The 18,309-nt window shown below is 48.5% G+C and overlaps 2 protein-coding genes across 6 annotated transcripts; both read right to left on the reverse strand.

The window, feature by feature from the left end:
* Window positions 1–507: 507 nt before the first annotated feature.
* Window positions 508–6,224, reverse strand: LOC136291828 (uncharacterized). 5 transcript variants are annotated; one of them, XM_066186930.1, is made up of 5 exons: window positions 5,533–6,224; window positions 4,571–4,641; window positions 3,888–3,941; window positions 2,278–2,337; window positions 508–2,068 (listed from the first exon to the last, which is right to left on the reverse strand). In XM_066186930.1, the coding sequence occupies exons 2-5, from the start codon at window positions 4,571–4,573 to the stop codon at window positions 1,586–1,588; spliced, it is 600 nt and encodes a 199-aa protein (XP_066043027.1). In that variant the 5' UTR covers window positions 4,574–4,641; window positions 5,533–6,224; the 3' UTR covers window positions 508–1,585. The 5 variants fall into 5 exon arrangements, with proteins under 5 accessions (XP_066043027.1, XP_066043026.1, XP_066043024.1 ...); XM_066186929.1 differs by lacking the exon at window positions 5,533–6,224 and adding an exon at window positions 5,151–5,205 and having other exon boundaries at window positions 3,888–3,938; XM_066186927.1 differs by lacking the exon at window positions 5,533–6,224 and adding an exon at window positions 5,151–5,205.
* A 2,642-nt stretch (window positions 6,225–8,866) lies between these two features.
* On the reverse strand, window positions 8,867–16,061 carry HSP90AA1 (heat shock protein 90 alpha family class A member 1). The gene is made up of 11 exons (XM_066188825.1): window positions 15,961–16,061; window positions 14,125–14,283; window positions 13,665–14,031; window positions 13,060–13,193; window positions 12,276–12,584; window positions 11,555–11,720; window positions 11,098–11,288; window positions 10,828–10,975; window positions 10,227–10,495; window positions 9,772–10,105; window positions 8,867–9,609 (listed from the first exon to the last, which is right to left on the reverse strand). Exons 2-11 carry the CDS (start codon window positions 14,281–14,283, stop codon window positions 9,500–9,502), a joined length of 2,187 nt encoding a protein of 728 aa, XP_066044922.1. The 5' UTR covers window positions 15,961–16,061; the 3' UTR covers window positions 8,867–9,499.
* Between the last annotated feature and the right edge of the window lie 2,248 nt (window positions 16,062–18,309).

An 18,309-nucleotide genomic window follows, 5' to 3' on the forward strand; every position in this document is an offset into this window, starting at 1 on the left:
TGCATTAGGCCTGAATTCACAAAACGTGCAGTTTCAGTTCACAAGTTAATCCACACCTGCATTCTCATAATAAATACATTCCAATGAGTAGATACTGTCCCATGTGGCTTACCTTTCCACATACTTCCCTTCTCTCCTGTTGTGTTTTTTCCATGCTGTGTGAAAAAGCTGCTTTAAGTGAAATCTTCTGTAGGGTTTTTGGCTGCAGTTTGAAAGTCAGGGGTTCAGTTTTATTTAGCTGATGGGGCAGAGAGCTAGGGTGTCTAATAGCTAGGACTTAAACTGAGGGGCCTGGTTTTGTGACAGTGTTGTAGTCTTAAGCTTTTCACAAGTCTTCATTCCAGAGAGAACTGTAGCCTAGTTGCAGTACACACAAATCTATAGCTGCAAGTGGTTGGTTGTTGGTTTGTTTGGAGTTTTTTTCAATTAACTTCATTTTTTCACTGGAGCAATCTTTGCCTCTGGAGAAGTCAAGGGGCAACTACAGTAGCTTTTATCTTGGGACAAAGGCCTCTGAAATTTACTGTTAAACCACATATGTTGCAAGCTGATTAAAAACCATTTCCAGCTGGGGGAATAAGAATGAAAGAAAAGTTGCTTTAATAAAATAAATACACAGGTGGAAGGGTACAATGCTAGCAGTTAAATAATATTTTTAGTGGCTTTCCATCTTATGAAAGAAACAAAACTAAAAATCTCTGCCAGTTGGACAAAACAAATGCTTTCACAAGTTGCTGGTACTAACATCTTTCAAGCCATCGTTATGCTTTCATAGAAGTTCCCCTCCCACACAAATGGACTACCCAGATCCTAAACCTGATTAAAGAAATGACCATACAGGAGAGGGAAATCAGAGACACAGTTTTTGCTCCCTAACTGTGGGCACCTCTCTTGCAGCTCCTGAATGACTGCTTTCACTAAGAAGCTCTGAGCTAATGTACTCCACATCACACTGTAAACATTGATCTGGCGGCTACACAGAAACTGCCCAAAACATTGGTCAAAGGAGGCAGGAGCAGCTGTGGTAACAGCAAGGAGACAATTTCTCCCCCTTTGAAGGATAAAATGAATGCTGGATTGCCAGTAGTTGCAGTCAGTTCAGCGTGATGCAGCTCAGCTGTTGGTAGTCAAGCCTGTATCATTCACCATTCCTGGAGGTCAGACACAGCCAGAGCCAAACATGACATGGAGCACATGGAGCAGGTACCAGACAAGCCGTAGCTATTGGAAGCTAATTGCAGCCAAGGGGTCATTCTTCTTTCCCTCCTCCACAAACCCTTGTCAGTGTTGGTGAAGTAGCTGCCTCCAGGTACTGCACACAGGAGCTGGGGCTGGTACTTCCAGAGGAGCTGGGCACCAAGCTTGTCTGTCATGCTGTGGATATACCTTTACTAGTTTACCCTGAAATTGACACACTACTCGTTTGATTCCATTTTTTAGATGGATCTCAGAGCTTACTGTACAGTGCAGTGCATTTGTAATAGGCCTGAGGCAGCCTGTTTGCAGGTACACTCTGCAAAAAAATCTCTACCAGAATGATCCTTCAGAGCAGTTTGTCCAATGATTTATTCATCCCTTAGGTTAATTAAGTTGCACGGAATTTCTTTATTTTATCACTAGCATCCTCTGGAGCAGGAATCCCTTGTTTTCTTTTAATTATGGGCTGCTCGGCCGTTTTGCCATCACAGTGAGCTGCGAGCAGGGGCTGTGGAGCAGTGCCAGCCGGGGTTGCAGGCACATCCGCGGAGGCTGAAAGGTTAACAGCCGTCGGTAAGGCGTGGTCAGGGGTCGGCCCCGCGGGGGTAAACGCTGCTGTGGCTGGAGACGGCTCAGGTGATGGCAACACATCCTTCTCCAGGCCAGGAAGCTCCCGGGCTGCTCTACGGTCATTTACTGCCTGAACTTCGCTGACATTTGCAGGATGAGGGAAGGATTCTTCATCTTCTGAAGTATCGACATCCTCCAAAGGCATCGCTTTTGGGGCACTGTTCGTCCATGGTGCATCCTTTATACCACAGTCAGTGTGAACAGATGCATCTTCTGAATCACCGTCATAAGGATCTAAAAACTAAAATTAAACATCTCTGAACATGGTGGATGATTATTTGTCCTTAAAAAAACCAAACCAAACAAGATGCAACATACAATGGACTTTAAAATCCCTTTCAATGTAAGTCACAGACTTACCATGGAAGCTTTTCTGTTTATCCATACACTCCTACCTCTATTTTAATTTTTGGATGCTTCACCAAGAACTGTGTAATATCCAAAACCTACTTGTAGTCCCCTGGATTCCTTTGCTTTCTTGAGTCCTCCAGCAAGTGGGCTAGGTACAACCTATTTAAGAGAAGTTAACAAAGCTTTATAAGGCACTTTTCCAAAAGTTACCAAATTAAATACAAAGTAGGTGGAAATCCTAGAGAAGAGGAATCCAGACTGTCACTTTGCTGAAAAACAGTAAGAAGTGTGTCTCAGTCTGACTTCTAAAGGTTTGGTAAAGTTAACCTAAAACAGAGCTATGATAAGTCTTAGTGCACTTAAAGCATTGCACTAAAGAGAACACTGAGTCATTACATACCACCAGAAAAATATACCAAAACTACACTTAAGTAATAGTAGTCAGGATACAATTTAGAGTTTAGAGAGCTTCCCTCCCACTCAGGTCTGTTTTTGTTCTTTCACATGGGGATGATTTGAAATCCCAAGATAACGCTGAGTCTGGGCCTATTAACTTTAAAAAAAAAAAAAAAAAAAAGGCCATGGAGGGAGACTCCCTTTAGAAAGCAAAGCCCAGGGACCAAGTCTCACAAAGGGAAAGAAGTTAGCAGCAAGGAAAGTGGGAAAGTTCTTCTTGAAAAGGATCCACAGCAGGTGCTCAGAGAAGACACTGCCAGTCAGTGCCCTGCTACTTCCAGTGGGAAGGGGGAGAACTGAGCACAGCTGAGACAAAGTGGGACTCAGGAATCTGGGCTCAGCAGGAGACCAAAGGCTTTATCAGCAGAGCTCAAGTCCAAGCCTGTTTGTTGCCATGTATTCCCGTGCTGCTTCAAGGACAGACACATCCCCACAAAAGCCTTCTGCTTCTCCAGAGAGCACAGAATTCCCCCAGTCCTGGCCCGGCACCTGCCTCAGCACCCTCAGTGAGAGCAGCCACCTCTTTGCTCAGGCTGGGACTGGTGCAGGCCCCCCATGCACCCTGCCCAGCCATCACACAGCTGGGCTTCCAGCCTGGTTTCTCCCAGGGGAGCACAGACAACTCCAGCCTTGCCCTGGCCTTTCTGGAAGCGATGGCAGATTCCTGGCAGGCAGCTTCTCCAAGTCAAAAAGCACCATGATTCACATGGACCAACAGTGAGCATCAGTTCCAAAGAGTTTAACCCACAAATTAAATGTTTTGTTCTCCACTCCTGCATCAGGTCTTTTTTCATCAGCACTAAACGCAACGGTTTGACAGAACAATGTTCAAGAAGCCACCAATATCCATAACTAAGCAACAGAGCTGCTCTTAATCTCCTCCAAAAGGCACACTCAGAAGGTGGAAGTTCTCTACCCAGAGCTGTAGAAATCCCAGAGCTGCAGAAATCCCAGAGCTGCAGAAAGTTAACCACCAGCAATAGCCCAGGTCAGCACTTTCTCAGTATTTGTCTGCCTAAAACTCTGTCTCTTTCCTGTCTCATCCCCCTAGAACCAATTTTTCTAAAGTTAGTAATAGTTGCAAGAAAGAGCCTGATGGAAAGGATAGTATTGGGTTTGGGGGTTTTTTCCAGTTTTACAAAATCAACAACCCTACAACATGCCTTGGATGCTCCCTGTTGAGGCTGAAGGAAGAGTTGGATACACATCAGGAAATCACAGCACCATCAGACCACTTCAGAGTCAGTCCTTACCTCTGCCCTGGATTCGGACTCGGACTCAGTGCTTGACTCCATTGTGCACTTCTGCTGCAGAGGAGGAAGGGAAAGAAATGCCACTCAAAGCAGAAATTACTGCAGCTTCAGGCTGAAGCTGAAGTTCTAGTACCAACTGTAGGTGCTGAGTTGCTCCAAAGCTTGTCTGAAGCCAGCTTGTCTTTCCAAATATCCCACAGTTGTGGTGCTGATTGGGTTGTGCGAGTGAGACATAAGGGGAAAATAGAAGCCTCTCTCATCACTCCTCACCCCCAAAAACACAAAGGGAAGCAGTCCAGAATACGCCTCACACCCTCTAAGAATGGTTACTCCAGGCTTATGAGTAACTTTACAAAACATTTTTCAGTTTGCACTGCGGTTGTTTTGCATTTGGTGGCCCTACAGCTCAGAAATGAATGACTCCAAACACCCTCATTTTTTTCTAAAACTCTTGCTTAGAAAGAGACCTTACAAACAAGCAGGTCCCCTAGTCCCCAGAGGGTAGGACAGAAGTGGAGAAGTTGCCTCCATCCCTCCCATTTAAATTAATTCGTCCACACCTGTTCTTCATGCACTCTTTTCCAGCCCAGCCAGCTGCACCATCAGGCCAAGGGCAAATCAACTAACACTTTCTGAATTGTATTTTAACAGGGAGGTAGAGAAGCAGCAATTAGAAAAGTTACCATGTATTTTCGTGCCAGTCTTTCTACGCAGTCTGGGCATTTAACAGAATCCTCCTTTTCCTGAGCATCTACTGAAACGGGTAGAAGGGTAGGAGAGCACATTAGAGAAAACCTTCTCTGAGATAAAATGCTCAGACAGGGCTACTCCCTTCATGCTAGAAAAGTTTATCAGTCCTTCACATAGTCTGTGTTAGGCTGCTCAAAGGCAGCTTCTGTTCAAAATAAGAAGCAGCCACTGTCTTCTACCACAAGACTTCATTCATTGGTCCTTCATGCAGCATTAGGAAAATATAACTTCTTTTAAAGAAGCTTATATCAGACCATAGAAGTTTGGTTGTTAGTTTTGTGGTATTTTTCCTTTTAGGCACTACAAGTTTTCTGAACCCTTCAAGAACTATTTGTACTCAAGATATCCAACCAGACTAGAGAGGGATAAATGCAAAGCTGTGCCATGAGCCAGCTCTCTGTTCCAATTCCCCGCTGCCGATATTCAGTCCCTGTACACTCACACACCCCCCTCCGCCTTGCAGGGCTGTGTCACGGGGGCTCCCTCCCTTCCGAGCCCTCCACGGTTCCGTACCCTCCATGGCCGGCCCAGCCTCCCGCCTCTTCCTCCGCCGCTGCCTCTTCCCCGCCGAGGCCATCCCGGCCGCGGCCCCTCCCGCCTCCCGGCTTTATGGGCCGGGCCCGCCGCCCGCGCCTCCGCCCTCACACGGACCCCCTCGAACTCCTCCACCCGGACAGCCGCTCCCCAAAAACAGAGGGAATTCAGCGAGAAAACTCTGGAGTGAAACCCTCCCACGAGAGAACGCCCTTTGTGCCACGGCAAGGCTCCTCTGCAGCAGCGCTGACTGCGTGGGGCCTGCGCTCCTTTAGTCACTGCATTTCCCAAGTGCGCATATAATACACACACACACACGTATATATTATATATATATTTAAAAGCAGCCATATGCACACACATGCAGCTCACGAGGCCTGGTGGCCAGGGATGTGTCCCTTCCCCTCTGCTATCACCAGCTGATTTTCTGGAGCCCCATCTCCTCCACACCACCCCTCATCCTGGCAGAAGAGTCAGCAGCCAAAGGGAACCCCCCTCTTCCCTGCAGAGGCGGCCAAGGCGATTAAAGATGGTCCTTCCTGAGATTTGCTGGAGCAGATGATCTCCCCTGTAGCAGAGGGACAGTTGTGGCTGGACACACAAAGCTTTCTGAGAACCTTCTTAATCACTTACAATCCAGCACAGCAATTCTGCTGTTTTTAAATAGCAGAACAGTATTTTTTCAGAGTTACTGGAGAACTACGGATCAGGTCTGTTTTTCACAAAGTAGCAGATCTGATTTGATCCTTTAAAAGCCACATCTCCACTCCCTTTCTTCTTGTTCTTTTTATAGGAAATTAGGAACTTTTTTTTTTTCCCAAATCAAATTCCTTTTCTTCCCATTATCTCCTTCCCAGCTGGCTTTCTTGCACCTTTCTGCACAGTGCAGAAGGTACCACTGTATAAAAACCTCAGCAAAACAAACGTCTCACTCTAGAGCCAGCAGTGGGTTGTTGCTCTGAAAATGCACCAGGAAAGAAAGTCCCAGTGGGGGTGACAGTGACAGCAGCTGTAGCAGGAGCAGCTCACAAGCCCCACAAGCTTTCATCCCACTTCTGCCTCCAGCTGAGCTAGACCCTGCTGCTTACACCTCTTTCCTTCCCAGACACCTGCCTTTTCATCTCCTTAACCTTCTCTACCCAGACTAAAACCATCTGATGACTACTCCCTCTCTTCAGAATCTCCAACCCTTTCAAAACACAGCAACCAAGAACCTCACTCAACACCCCACAGCAGCTCCCCCCACTGAAGTGGGAGCTCAGGAGGCTGCGTTAGTGCCTGCAGCACCAGCTGAGCTGAATGAGCACAAATGACCATCATGCTCCACCCAAATACAGGGCTGGGACTCCTTACTCCCACAAAAGCCTGCCCGGAATTAGCTACAGATTCTTTACAGGCAGCAGCTGTTAGCAACAAGGGGCTAACGCGGATCCGGGGCTCCATGGATCAGTTGGTCTATGAGGGGCTGCAGATGAAATGGTGGCTGCAAGGGCGAGCACAGCCAGGGCTCCCACAGCACACCTGCTCCCCGTGCCCTTCTGGGCAGGGCCAGGCAGCAGTCAGGGTCACCAACAGAATTCCAGTGGAGAATTCCAACGGAGGTCTCGGGTGTCCACCTCCCAGAGCACACAGGGGACCCATCGCTGAGCCCGGTGGCTGCAGTGTGAACGAGGAGGGGGCCCGAGGGTCACAGAGGTGCAGCAATGCTCGCTGCAGGGTTCCTTGCCATCACATCCCACTGCTCAGGGCTCTGCCTCTCCTCAGCACCCTTGGCCCTGCACAGAACTTGTGCCAGCCCCAGCAAGCTCTGATTTCCCTCCAGTCCAGGCTTTCTCATGGTCTGGCTGCTCAGGGTAATGCAGGGAATGGCTAAAAAACACCCAACACATTCTCAGGGCAAGAAATGCTAGAGATAACCTGCAAGTTTCACCTGAATTATTCCCTTGGAGATAAACTAGTTTTTAAGAAGAGTTTAACGCTTGTGCCATCCCTGACCAAGTGGAAAAGTCTTTAGCATTGTCACTGTAAATTTTAAATCCCAGTCTTGCTAATTGGAAAATATTTTCACCATTTTTTACACATTATGGAAGATCTTGTAAAATGGATTTTAGTCACAAGTCACGCATACCTTAGAATCTCCCTTAGCTTTGATACAATACTACTGAAACAATGATTTGACCCTGAGGTTTTCAAGCAGTAACCTAAAGCTGGCTGAAGTCTGCTCTCCTGATAACTTCTAACACTGACCACCACAGAAGGAAGGCTCTTCCTCCTGATCGTTGCTTCCGTCACCCGCACACGAAAGTGAGTCAATACCGTGCGCCCATTAGACACTGTGACTCCCGTTCTGCATGTGCCGTGTTTGTTACCACAGCAGTGGTTCATCCATCACCGTGAGGGGCAGTGATGAACACACGGACATCTCAACCAGGGCCAACAAACAGCTCCTGCCCAGGCACAGGGACACTTGAGTTCACAGCACACCTCACGCAGCCCCCAGGCAGGGCTCTGGGGGAATCACAGCTCCTGCCTCACTGTCCAAGGAAATTATGTCCTTGCTTTGACGATGCTGCTTTCACTGACATGCAGGCACCAGTCCCCTCTGCAGACTTTTATGAGGCAACCGTAGTTTGAAATTTTGAACATTTCATGTCATGGTACAGAATGTGAGGTTGTGGAAGACAAATGCCCCACTTGTTACACACATTCAGCCTTCAGCACTTGTGTAAGCAGCATTGAAGTAGCTGATGTTCATATCCCATCTTCCGAAAGGAATTCAGATTTGGAACCACGTGATCACCTCAATCTAGTGAACTGACATACAGGAACATCAACCCGAATTCCTCAGGTTGCAGCGTATCCACTGCCCCAACCCACGTACAGAACAGGGATTGGCCTCTCCCCGCCCTCAGAGTGCTGCTTTGACATAAAGATCTCATTACAAAGCCACAACTTGTGTGAGTTGCTTTCAATGTTTGCAGGAAACCGAGTTTAGGTACCTGTGAAATAGTTAGGATCAGAAACTCAACCCTTTCACCTCTCTACAAAAGAACACCAACACACCATGGTCATAGGTATGTAAATTTTACACTGGGAGCTCCTGTATCATGGAGCAGAACCGAAGGAAAACAGGAAACCAACAGAGCAAAAGGGTCAGAATTCGCCCTTAAACCCCTCCTCCTCTCAAATTAGTTCACTGAATTTAAGCCATTGTGAATACTAAACACCATCTGCCTGAGATCAACAAAAGGGCACCCAACAGGCACCAAGGGCAATGTGCTGGATGGACCTCCCTAGCAAGAATGTCTCTTTGCTATTCCAAGGCAAATGCCAAGGAATTCAGAACACAGCACAACCAAGTAGTTCCCTGGCAGGGGGTGCAACGTGTTAACTGGCAATTTCTCAGGTAAAAAGCTCTTCATCGCCTCCCAGCAGCAGCATGCAACAACGGGGTTACAGCTCCCTTCACCCTGACTTCAGGACATGCATTATGCATTAATATCCCAACCTGCAGCAAACCACTCTTCAAGAGACTCTTTGTGCTCTGGTGTGGCACTGGTTTGTAGTGGGATCACCAAGCAGACCCTATTAATTGTACATAGAGCACAACAGCAGCTGGAGCTCAGGATCCAGAGCAGCAACTCACATGGGCAGAACAATTTTATTTCAGTGTGAACAAACAAGTCAGTAACAGCTCAATTCTTAACACTTTTATTCTTACAGTTCTAGGTTTGAACTGTACATGCAGAGTTGCATAAGTCACAATAGAGATTTACAGTGGATTCTATTCTATGGTAGAGTGCAATCCAGAATCCTTGAACAGTATAAAAAACAACTTTAAACATCAAGACCTTGTTAGGAGCAGAAGGATTAAAGCTTCCCCAAAAGATGCAGCTCTCCTAGATACCTAGTTACTAGGTACTGTATGTTAGACACTTAGGAGTTGAAGAGCTGTGGAACACTAAAACTTGAACACCCTGATGTCTTCCCATCTTCGTTACTTCTTTCCACATTTCTGGCAATTAAGAATAAGTCAAAAACCCTGCCACCTGCAACCAGCTAATACAGACAAAAATAACTAACTCCTTACTTGCCTGTTTAGGGTTGTACAGTGTTAAAGAAAATATTCCCTCAATGGCATTTGTATCTCACATCAGCTGAAAAAGCAATGTAACAAAAATAAAGGTATAACATCTTTGAAAATAAATATAAAGAGGGAATGCAGACAAAGTGTCAAAGATTTTTTTTGGCAGGTAACATTCATAATATACAAAATATAACTTATTCATATTAGCCAAGGAAACATTCATGAGTTCCTGTAAACTGGTTTAATCCACCTCCTCCATGCGTGATGTGTCATCATCTCCTTCAAGGGGTGGCATCTCCTCAGTGACTGCTGGACTGGCTTCTTCTGCAGCAGTGTCATCTTCATCAATGCCTGTGCAGGGAACACACACCCCATTAATGCCGACAGCTCAGCTCAAACCTTCCATCTCCCCAGCACTTCAACCACCTGAGGGGCTCGCTTTCCACTCTACCAAGCAGGACCAAGACAACACACCCCAAGTTCACTGGAGGCAGGACAGATTGGGGAACTTACCCAGCCCGAGTTTGATCATTCTGTAAATGCGGTTGGCATGTGTCTGAGGGTCTTCTAAGCTGAAGCCAGAGGACAGGAGTGCTGTCTCATACAGCAAGATGACAAGATCCTTCACAGACTTGTCATTCTTATCAGCCTCTGCTTTCTGCCTCAGTGTTTCAATGATGGAATGATCAGGATTAATCTCCAGGTGTTTCTTTGCTGCCATGTATCCCATTGTGGAGTTGTCCCTTAATGCCTGAGCTTTCATAATCCTCTCCATGTTGGCAGTCCAGCCATACGTACTTGTTACAATGCAGCATGGAGAAGTAACTAAACGATTGGACACAACAACCTGCAGAGACAATACAAAATACAGGTTTGCAATTTAAGCATTTCAGCAAGTACAACTGATTTACCCTAAACTCATTTTAGATTGCACTTTTACACACAGGTGAACCCAGTCCTACTTTTACCTTTTCTACTTTCTTTTCAAGGATATCTTTCATTATCTTGCAAAGATTTTCGAACTTTGCTTTCTTTTCCTCCTGTTTCTTTTTCTCTTCCTCATCTTCTGGAAGCTCCAAACCCTCTTTTGTGACAGAAACCAGGGTCTTGCCTTCAAATTCCTTCAGCTGCTGCACACAGTACTCATCAATAGGCTCAATCATGTAGATCACTTCCAGGCCATGCTTGCGAAGGCGCTCCACGAAAGCGGAGTTGGCCACCTGATCCTTTGTTTCACCTGCAACAAACAAGGCCACAGATGAGCCCCGGCACTCAGAGCAGCCTGCTCAGTTTCTGCAGAGCCTGTGCAACAGCTGGGGTGCTTCATGTCCCAACCACAGGAGAAACTGAAGGGGCACTAACAGCCCAAAGACACTCAAGCTGTTAAAACTGACACTCCAGCATCTAGCACTCTTGACTGATTTGGAAGCAGATTTGCATTTCCTGGAATCCCAAGTAAAAAATGCTTCCCACTCCTGCCAGGCAAGGAAACTAACAGCATTTATCAACCTCCCTGAAGGTATAACTACATACAGTGTGGGTAGTTTGCAATGTCAGTTCCCAACTCACCAGTAATATAGTAGACATGTTTCTGGTTTTCCTTCATCCTAGTGCAGTAATCCTTCAGGGAAACCATTTCATCACCAGATGCAGATGTGTAGTACCTCAGTAATTCTGACAGCTTCTTGCGGTTCTGCGAGTCCTCGTGGATGCCAAGCTACAAAAAGTAGGAAAAAAAAAATCACTAAATGATTCCTTCAGGTAAATACTGAACTGTGGTACTTTAGCAGCTGCAACAATCTGCAAGTATCAGCACTGTTCAGCATACAGACTACAAACCTTGATGTTCTTGGAGAACTGCTCATAGAACTTCTTGTAGTTCTCCTTGTCTTCAGCCAGCTCAGTGAAAAGTTCCAAGCACTTCTTCACCAAGTTCTTCCGGATCACTTTCAGGATCTTGCTCTGCTGCAGCATCTCACGAGAAATATTCAGAGGTAAATCCTCAGAGTCTACCACACCCCTCATGAAATCTGCAAAACGACAGAATCACCTTTGTTAGTCTCATGCAAGTATTACCAGTCCCTCTGCCTACAGGTGGCTCTGGTCATTAGAAATTATGAATTTGTTTCTACAGAACTCCAGTAAACATGAACTAACCAGTACTTTTAACTGCTCAACAACTGTTTAGAACTAAAATCATCCTCCTTCCAAATTTCTTTACATACAAAACGAAGCTACAGAACAGCTAAGCAGTAATAACTTTTTTAGGGAACACTTTCTCCAGAACTATACTCACTCAGATATTCAGGGATCAGTTCCTCACAGTTGTCCATGATGAAAACTCTGCGCACATACAGTTTGATATTGTTCTTCTTCTTCCTGTTTTCAAACAGATCAAAGGGTGCACGCCGTGGGACAAACAGGAGAGCCCTGAATTCCAGCTGCCCTTCCACAGAGAAGTGCTGGAAGAAAGCAAGATGATAGTTTTAGTCCGTTTGCATGGCTCCACTGTGATAACCACTTAACAGCTCTTCAAATGCAGAAGACAAACTCTGACCATCAGAGATCAAATTAACAGAGCAGCTGAGACACTAGTCAGGAACAAGCACCCTCCTCAGACAGACACCCTGAATTTGTGTTAAGTTATGAGGTCAGCAGACCAAATTCAGAACACATTCTGTTCCCTATGCAGCATACTGAGGTTTAGAAAGCAAATGTGTTCTTACTGCACTTCCCACCATCACAGTAAAGGCACAAAACCTTTTCAGTGACAAATTACAAACCTTATCACTTTTTGTGTTTATACACAACCTAGTTTTAAATTTAACTAGACATGGCAACTCAACCGCCAACTGGGAAGACACATGCCCTTCCTTGACTGCAGATTTGATCCAGATTATGAACACCAAAGCACAATGTATCACAGTTCAGCAGCATGTTAAGCAACCTTCTGCTGTGTATTATAGTTCATGTACCTACACATGCAACAGCTGTAGTTGTGTATCCAGACAACTTACTTTGACAGCCAGGTGGTCTTCCCAGTCGTTAGTCAGACTCTTGTAGAATTCTCCATATTCCTCATTGGTTATGTCATCTGGGTTCCTGGTCCAAATAGGCTTGGTCTTGTTGAGCTCTTCCTGATCAATGTACTTCTCCTTAATCTTCTTCTTCTTCTTCTTATCTCCATCCTTCTTCTCTTCTTCTTCATCAGAACCAACATCCTCAATCTCTGGTTTATCTTCTGTCTTTTCCTCCTTCTCTTCTTTTTCCTCTTCCTTTTCCTCAGCCTCATCATCACTCACCTCCTTATCACGCTCCTTCTCCACCTACAAAACAGCATCAGGACATGAATTGCAAAACCTGTAGATTTAGAAAGTACAGTCCTAAGCTACCCCTTGCACCCTCACAAAGCCAGAAAATTTCACTAACATTGTGTCAAGCTCTCCCTCCCACAGCCCAAAGACTCTTATTCTAGGAGCTGACACATTGTGGTGGTGTTTCCATGTGCTATGAGCTAAGGTCTTATTATTCAGTTTCATTACACTGAATGACTTGTAACAGTACACCTAGATTCATTAATGGTTTGGAAGCAGAAACTACTAGCTTGGAAAATATCCTTTTTTAAACCTAATCCTGTGAAACAGAATTTTAAACAACAGAACTACACTTCCCCACAGCTTCCTCCATGTAACATCTGAAAGAACTGAAACAAACGAAACAAAGATTGACTGCTCCTCCTTGCATGAACTCTCACATGTGAAAGTAGTCATACTGATTTAGCGTTTCAAGTAAGGTACGTACAAAGAGTGTAATTGGGTAGCCAATGAACTGAGAATGCTTCTTCACAATTTCCTTAATTCGCCGCTCTTCCAGGTATTCAGTCTGATCCTCTTTAAGATGCAGGATGACTTTGGTTCCACGGCCCAGAGGTTCACCTAGAATGGAATTCATACCTTTTACTTTGCTGCAGCAGGGCAGACTTAACGATCAGCTCTTTAAAAACACTGCTCTATCAACCATGTTTTCACCACTAGGAAAATAGAGCTTCTGTGTATAAAAACAGCCTAGGTTACACTTTCTCAAATTTACTGTATGTATTTCAAACAAGCTTCAGAAAACATCTACTACTCTGTTCAGAGTCTTTAAAGACTCTGCATACAGAGTTGTTGAAATCTTACAAATATTTCTCCATGAAAGCTCTGAAAGCTTAATCCCCCACTCAGCCAGGCATTCCATAGGTATTAAATTATGCCATCTGAAATGGCAAGATATGACCTGGACCTCTGCCTAATGTGACACATTACTTGTATTAATTCCTTTTACGTTCTTTCTTTTCCAAGGCGAACTATGTATCATTGCTAAACATCTCTAAACGGTATCATTGAGCAGAAACACTGAACACTCACCATTATCCAGTCTGACAGTGAAGGACCCTCCAGCTGAGGACTCCCAAGCATACTGCTCATCATCGTTGTGCTTGGTGATCACTGTCACCTTTTCAGCCACCAGGTAGGCAGAGTAGAAGCCAACACCGAACTGCCCGATCATGGAGATGTCAGCCCCTGCCTGCAGGGCCTCCATGAAAGCCTTGGTGCCAGACTTGGCAATGGTACCAAGGTTGTTGACCAGGTCAGCTTTGGTCATCCCAATGCCAGTATCCACAATGGTCAGAGTGCGGTCATGCTTGTTTGGGATCAGGTTAATTTTCAGCTCTTTTCCAGAATCCAGCTTGCTTGGGTCAGTCAAGCTTTCATACCTTATCTTATCCAGAGCCTGTAACAGAAGAGACAGTCTTTAACACTCCCTGACTACTCCTAAAAATTTTCACTGATTGTCAGAATTAACCAGACTGCTTTTGGTACTTACATCTGAGGAATTGGAGATCAGCTCACGGAGGAAAATTTCCTTATTGGAGTAGAAAGTGTTGATGATCAGAGACATCAACTGAGCAATCTCAGCCTGAAAGGCAAAAGTCTCCACCTCCTCCTCCATTGGTTGGTCCTGAGTTTGCACAGCCTCCGGCATCTGTGAAAGACGAGGGAGAAATTGAAATTCCATCTGGAACAGCTTAGCTAACACATCCTCCTGCAGGCAGCGACAATGGCACTCTGAGATCAAGTTCCTTAGCCACGTGGTTTCAGCACCAGAGGAACACACACACACACATTAAAAAACCCTACCCAGATCTTATCTCCAGCCAGTAACCATTCAGAAATTTTAAGGACTGCAGAAAATATATGACAGGACTCTAACTCCAGCCTTGCTTTACACTCAGTTTACCTTGCAGCACTTAGGATAAGACAGGACTTTTCCCTTCTCCTCCCTTCATTTACGGATTGATATGGGATCCTTGTTTTCCTTTTTCACGAAAGTACCTGAAGTCTTTATTTGGACGGTTTCTCTCTTATTCACATCCCCCTATCACTCTGCATACACAGCTACCACCTCCAGCAGCAAACACCATTCTCAACTCTCACTTATACACCAACACTGCTCAGTCGGACCAGTTTCTCCGGACAAATATTTCCCTTGATAAAATACTCGTCCTTAAGCCGATCCCTGCTGGCCGTTTGCGGGAGCCAAACCTCAGGGGCGGCGGGTTCCGCCCGGGAGAGCTTTGTCCCCCGCTCTCCCGGTTACAGGAGGGCGGGCGCGGAGCGCGGCCGCAGGCGCTGGGCACAGGCCCGGCCGCGGCTCCCCCCGCCCGCGCCGGGACCGCGCCCCCGAGCGCCAGCGCCCCCTGGCGGCGCCCGCCAGAACCGCGACACCTTCTAGAAACTGCCAGAGCCTTCCCTGCCCCCCCGCCCCGCCTCCCGCCCGCGCATTCCCCCCACCCCACCCCCAAAGCGCTGCGCTGCCGAGCAGCCCCCGAGCCCGCTCCTGGCCTCACTTCCTTGCCCCCGCTTCCCTCACGCCGCTCTTTCTCCCCATCCCCCTTTCTTTGCCTTCTACATTCCGCTTTTCTCCCGCTCCTTTCTACCGCCCCCACTCCTTCCCCCCTCTGCCCCTCGCTCCCTTCCCTCCTTGCACTCTGCTCCTTTCCTCTGGCCCCCGCTCCTTCTCCCCACAGCACTCCCTTCCTTCTCCTTCTGCCACCTATTTCTTCCCACATCGCCGCCGCTCCTTTTCTCCCTCCTTTTCCCTCTCGCCCCCGCCGCTTTCCCCACCGCAGCTCCTCCATCTTGCACTCTCATGGCTGGGTGCCCATTCATTGAGAGCGAACCTCTGCAGCCACCCGACACCTCCGCACTACAGCGGGCTGCGGTCGGCCCCACGCAGCCCTCCCGAGGGCGCTGCGAGGCGGGGGCGGCGCTGCAGCCGCCCCCGGGACACGAACAGCCTTCCCTGACCGCCACCTACGGCCCCGCTCCGCTGCGAGACCGGAACCCCCCCAAGGAACCGCTCCGTTTCCCCACCTCCGCCGCCGTTCTCACAAGAACACAATTTTAGTCAACTGCGTTCAGAATAATAGCCATCGCTCTCCCTATCGGCTATACCCAGACTATGAGCCCCAATCACCTTTCCCAGGAGCTAAAGACGCGCGGAGGGAAGCGTGACCTGCGCCACGCGGCTCCTGCAGCACACCCCACCCCCACCCAACCCCGAACACGGGCCCCGCTCCCCCGACCACCGAGCCCCGGGATTCGGTCGGGAAACACTCCCTGCGCCGATCCACCGCCGGCCAGCGCCGCCACCGCTCACCTTTGCAAAGGGAAGGGGCGCTGCTCTCCTCGCTGACGCTGTGACACAGCTCGCACCCTCCGCTATAACCTCACTAGTGCGCGCTCCCCACAGCCCGCCCGATTTATATACGGCGGGATCCGCCTCCTTCCAGAACCATCGGGAACCTTCACCGCCAGCGCGGGGGGGCGCGGGGAGGGGGCCGCGAGGCGGGGGCGGAACGAGCCGGCCGAGGGGCGGGGCCGTGCCGCTCGCAGCCAATCGCAGCCGTCCGCGACAGGCGCCGCGGGGCCGACGGCTGAATGGGCGCGAGCGCGCGCGCTCTCCCGCCCCGCCCCGCGGCGCCCCCAGCGATTGGCCGGCCGGGAATCCGGGGGGAGGGGGAAGCAGGAAGGAGGCGGGCTCGTGCGCGGGGGCCGCGCGGGGCGGCGATGAAGGGGCGGCGCCCAGGGCGGTTGCTCGGTGCCGGATGACGTCATTCGCTGCCGAGCCCCGCTCCGAACGTCCTAGAAGGGGGCGGGGCCAGGGTCTCTATCTCCCCCCCCCCAAGTCCTTCTTCATCCTTTCCCCGCCCCCGCGGAGCGGCAGGGAACGGCCTGGAAAACTCGGGGTGCCCTTCCCCCCCCCCCCCCCCCCCCGCCGGGAATGGCCTAGGGTTGGGGTCACCCTGTCTCTCCATGCTGAACCCCCTCTCTGCTGTGTGGCCGGTGCGCCGGCGTGCGGGAGTGCAGGGGTGCAGGAGTGTGAGGGGGCGGGGGTGCAGGAGTGTGAGGGTGCAGATGTGTTAGGGTGCGGGGTGCAGGACTCTGAGGGGGCGGGGGTGCAGGTGTGTGGGGGTGCAGGTGTGTGAGGATGGGGGTGCAGGTGTGCGGGAATGAGTGAGGGGTGCAGGTGTGCGAGTGTGCCGGAGTGTGGCTGTGCAGGTGCGCGGCGGTGCGGAAATGAAGGTGTGCGGGTGCGCAGGCATGCAGGCGTACTTGTGCGAGCTTAAGAGTTTAAGTTACTTAAGGATCTTAGATGTGTGGCTGTGCAGCAGTGCGGGGCGTGCAGGTGTGCAGAGGTGCGGCGGCGCGGGGTGGACAGGTGGAGGTGTGTGGCTGTGTGCGCAGGTGTAGGTGTGCCGGAGTGGGGGTCTGCAGATGCAGGCATGCAGCACCGCCGGTGCAGCTGTGCGGCGGCGCCGGTGCAGCTGTGCAGGTGCTGCCATCCCCTCGGGTGGGACGAGGGGCTGCGGCACCGCTCCCCTTGCTCTGCTCGCCGGGCAGGATCCGGCCGCGCTGCCGGGCGTAGCCGAGTGAATCACAGCTTAGCCATGCTGTGGTAACGCGTTTCGCCTGCTCAGGGAAAACAGCACCGGTTCTCACGCAGCAGGTATAAGTCTGGGAGTTAACAAAATTCTGCCTCTCGGTCTGTGCACTTCCACAGGGTAAAAAGAGCCATGGGACCGAATCCAAGCGGCTCAGCAGACCTACATAGCTATGCGGTTACTTAAGGATTTAAGTGCTAATAGTAGACATGAGGCGTAGGCCAGTGCTTTTGGGTTTGTAACAGCCCAAAGCCTGAAACCTGCTGGGATTCTCAGCCTGAACGTGGCCTTTGCCAGCTCATCTGGGAAATCTCCGTTGATGTTCAAAGGGCACCGCAAGAGACACCTTTATACATACTTTTACACATCCTGCATAAGAGCTTTGATATGTACACATCTCATTATACCCAGCAGCTCTGTGATTGCAGCATTTAGCAGGGTGGTTATTTTTATATCCTGAATGACCTGATTGGGAGCAGGGAGTTAAATGCAGATCTTCTGCATCTCAGGAGAATGATCTGCATCCCATGTGTTCCAGACCAGACTTCTAAAACTTTCTTCTTGGAACTGATCCACTTTCAAGGATATAAATACCAAGAGAAACTGCATGTTAAAATTGTGCACTGATGTAAGCATGAATCTAGACAAATCTTGCTCTAAAGAATGGCTATTTATTTGAGGAATAAAAAGAATTCATCTCAGGTGCAACTTCTTTCCATTTTCTTTTGGCTCTTAGATGTGTCCCAGACTTCTATCTAGTTCAACCTTTGTCTGCCTTTGGGGAATTGAAGTTTAAATTGCCTAACCTGCCCTTCTCCAAGCTGAGCATCTGAAATAGATTGGCTATCATGAATTAGATATCCCAGTCCTTAGATCCATTAATGCATTAAATCAAAAATCTTCATGCTGGACTTAATGTCCTTTTCATTGGTTATCCTGCACTTTTAACCCAGACAAGCAAATCTGATAGAATTGGGTTCCGCTGGCTTGATTTTTTTGTAGCATTATGTTTTCAGGGAGTTTTCAGTATTCTGACAAGAAGATACATTAAGTACACATGTAAA

The sequence above is a fragment of the Chamaea fasciata genome, unplaced genomic scaffold (assembly GCF_029207755.1).
Source record: "Chamaea fasciata isolate MVZ Bird 193981 ecotype frontalis unplaced genomic scaffold, bChaFas1.0.hap1 SCAF_7, whole genome shotgun sequence".
Taxonomy (NCBI): domain Eukaryota; kingdom Metazoa; phylum Chordata; class Aves; order Passeriformes; family Sylviidae; genus Chamaea; species Chamaea fasciata.

Bases quoted from the DNA above. Each gene is read 5' to 3' on its own strand.
- LOC136291828 (XM_066186927.1), bottom strand. The intron at 2,338-3,887 runs GTAAGGACTGAC...TCTCTTAAATAG, and splicing joins AGTCCGAATCCAGGGCAGAG to GTTGTACCTAGCCCACTTGC. The intron at 2,069-2,277 runs GTAGGTTTTGGA...GTTTAATTTTAG, and splicing joins AGGAATCCAGGGGACTACAA to TTTTTAGATCCTTATGACGG.
- HSP90AA1 (XM_066188825.1), bottom strand. From the start codon at position 14,283: ATGCCGGAGGCTGTGCAAACTCAGGACCAACCAATGGAGGAGGAGGTG. The intron at 14,032-14,124 runs GTAAGTACCAAA...CTTCTGTTACAG, and splicing joins TGATCTCCAATTCCTCAGAT to GCTCTGGATAAGATAAGGTA. The intron at 11,721-12,275 runs GTAAGTTGTCTG...GCTTTCTTCCAG, and splicing joins AAGACCACCTGGCTGTCAAA to CACTTCTCTGTGGAAGGGCA.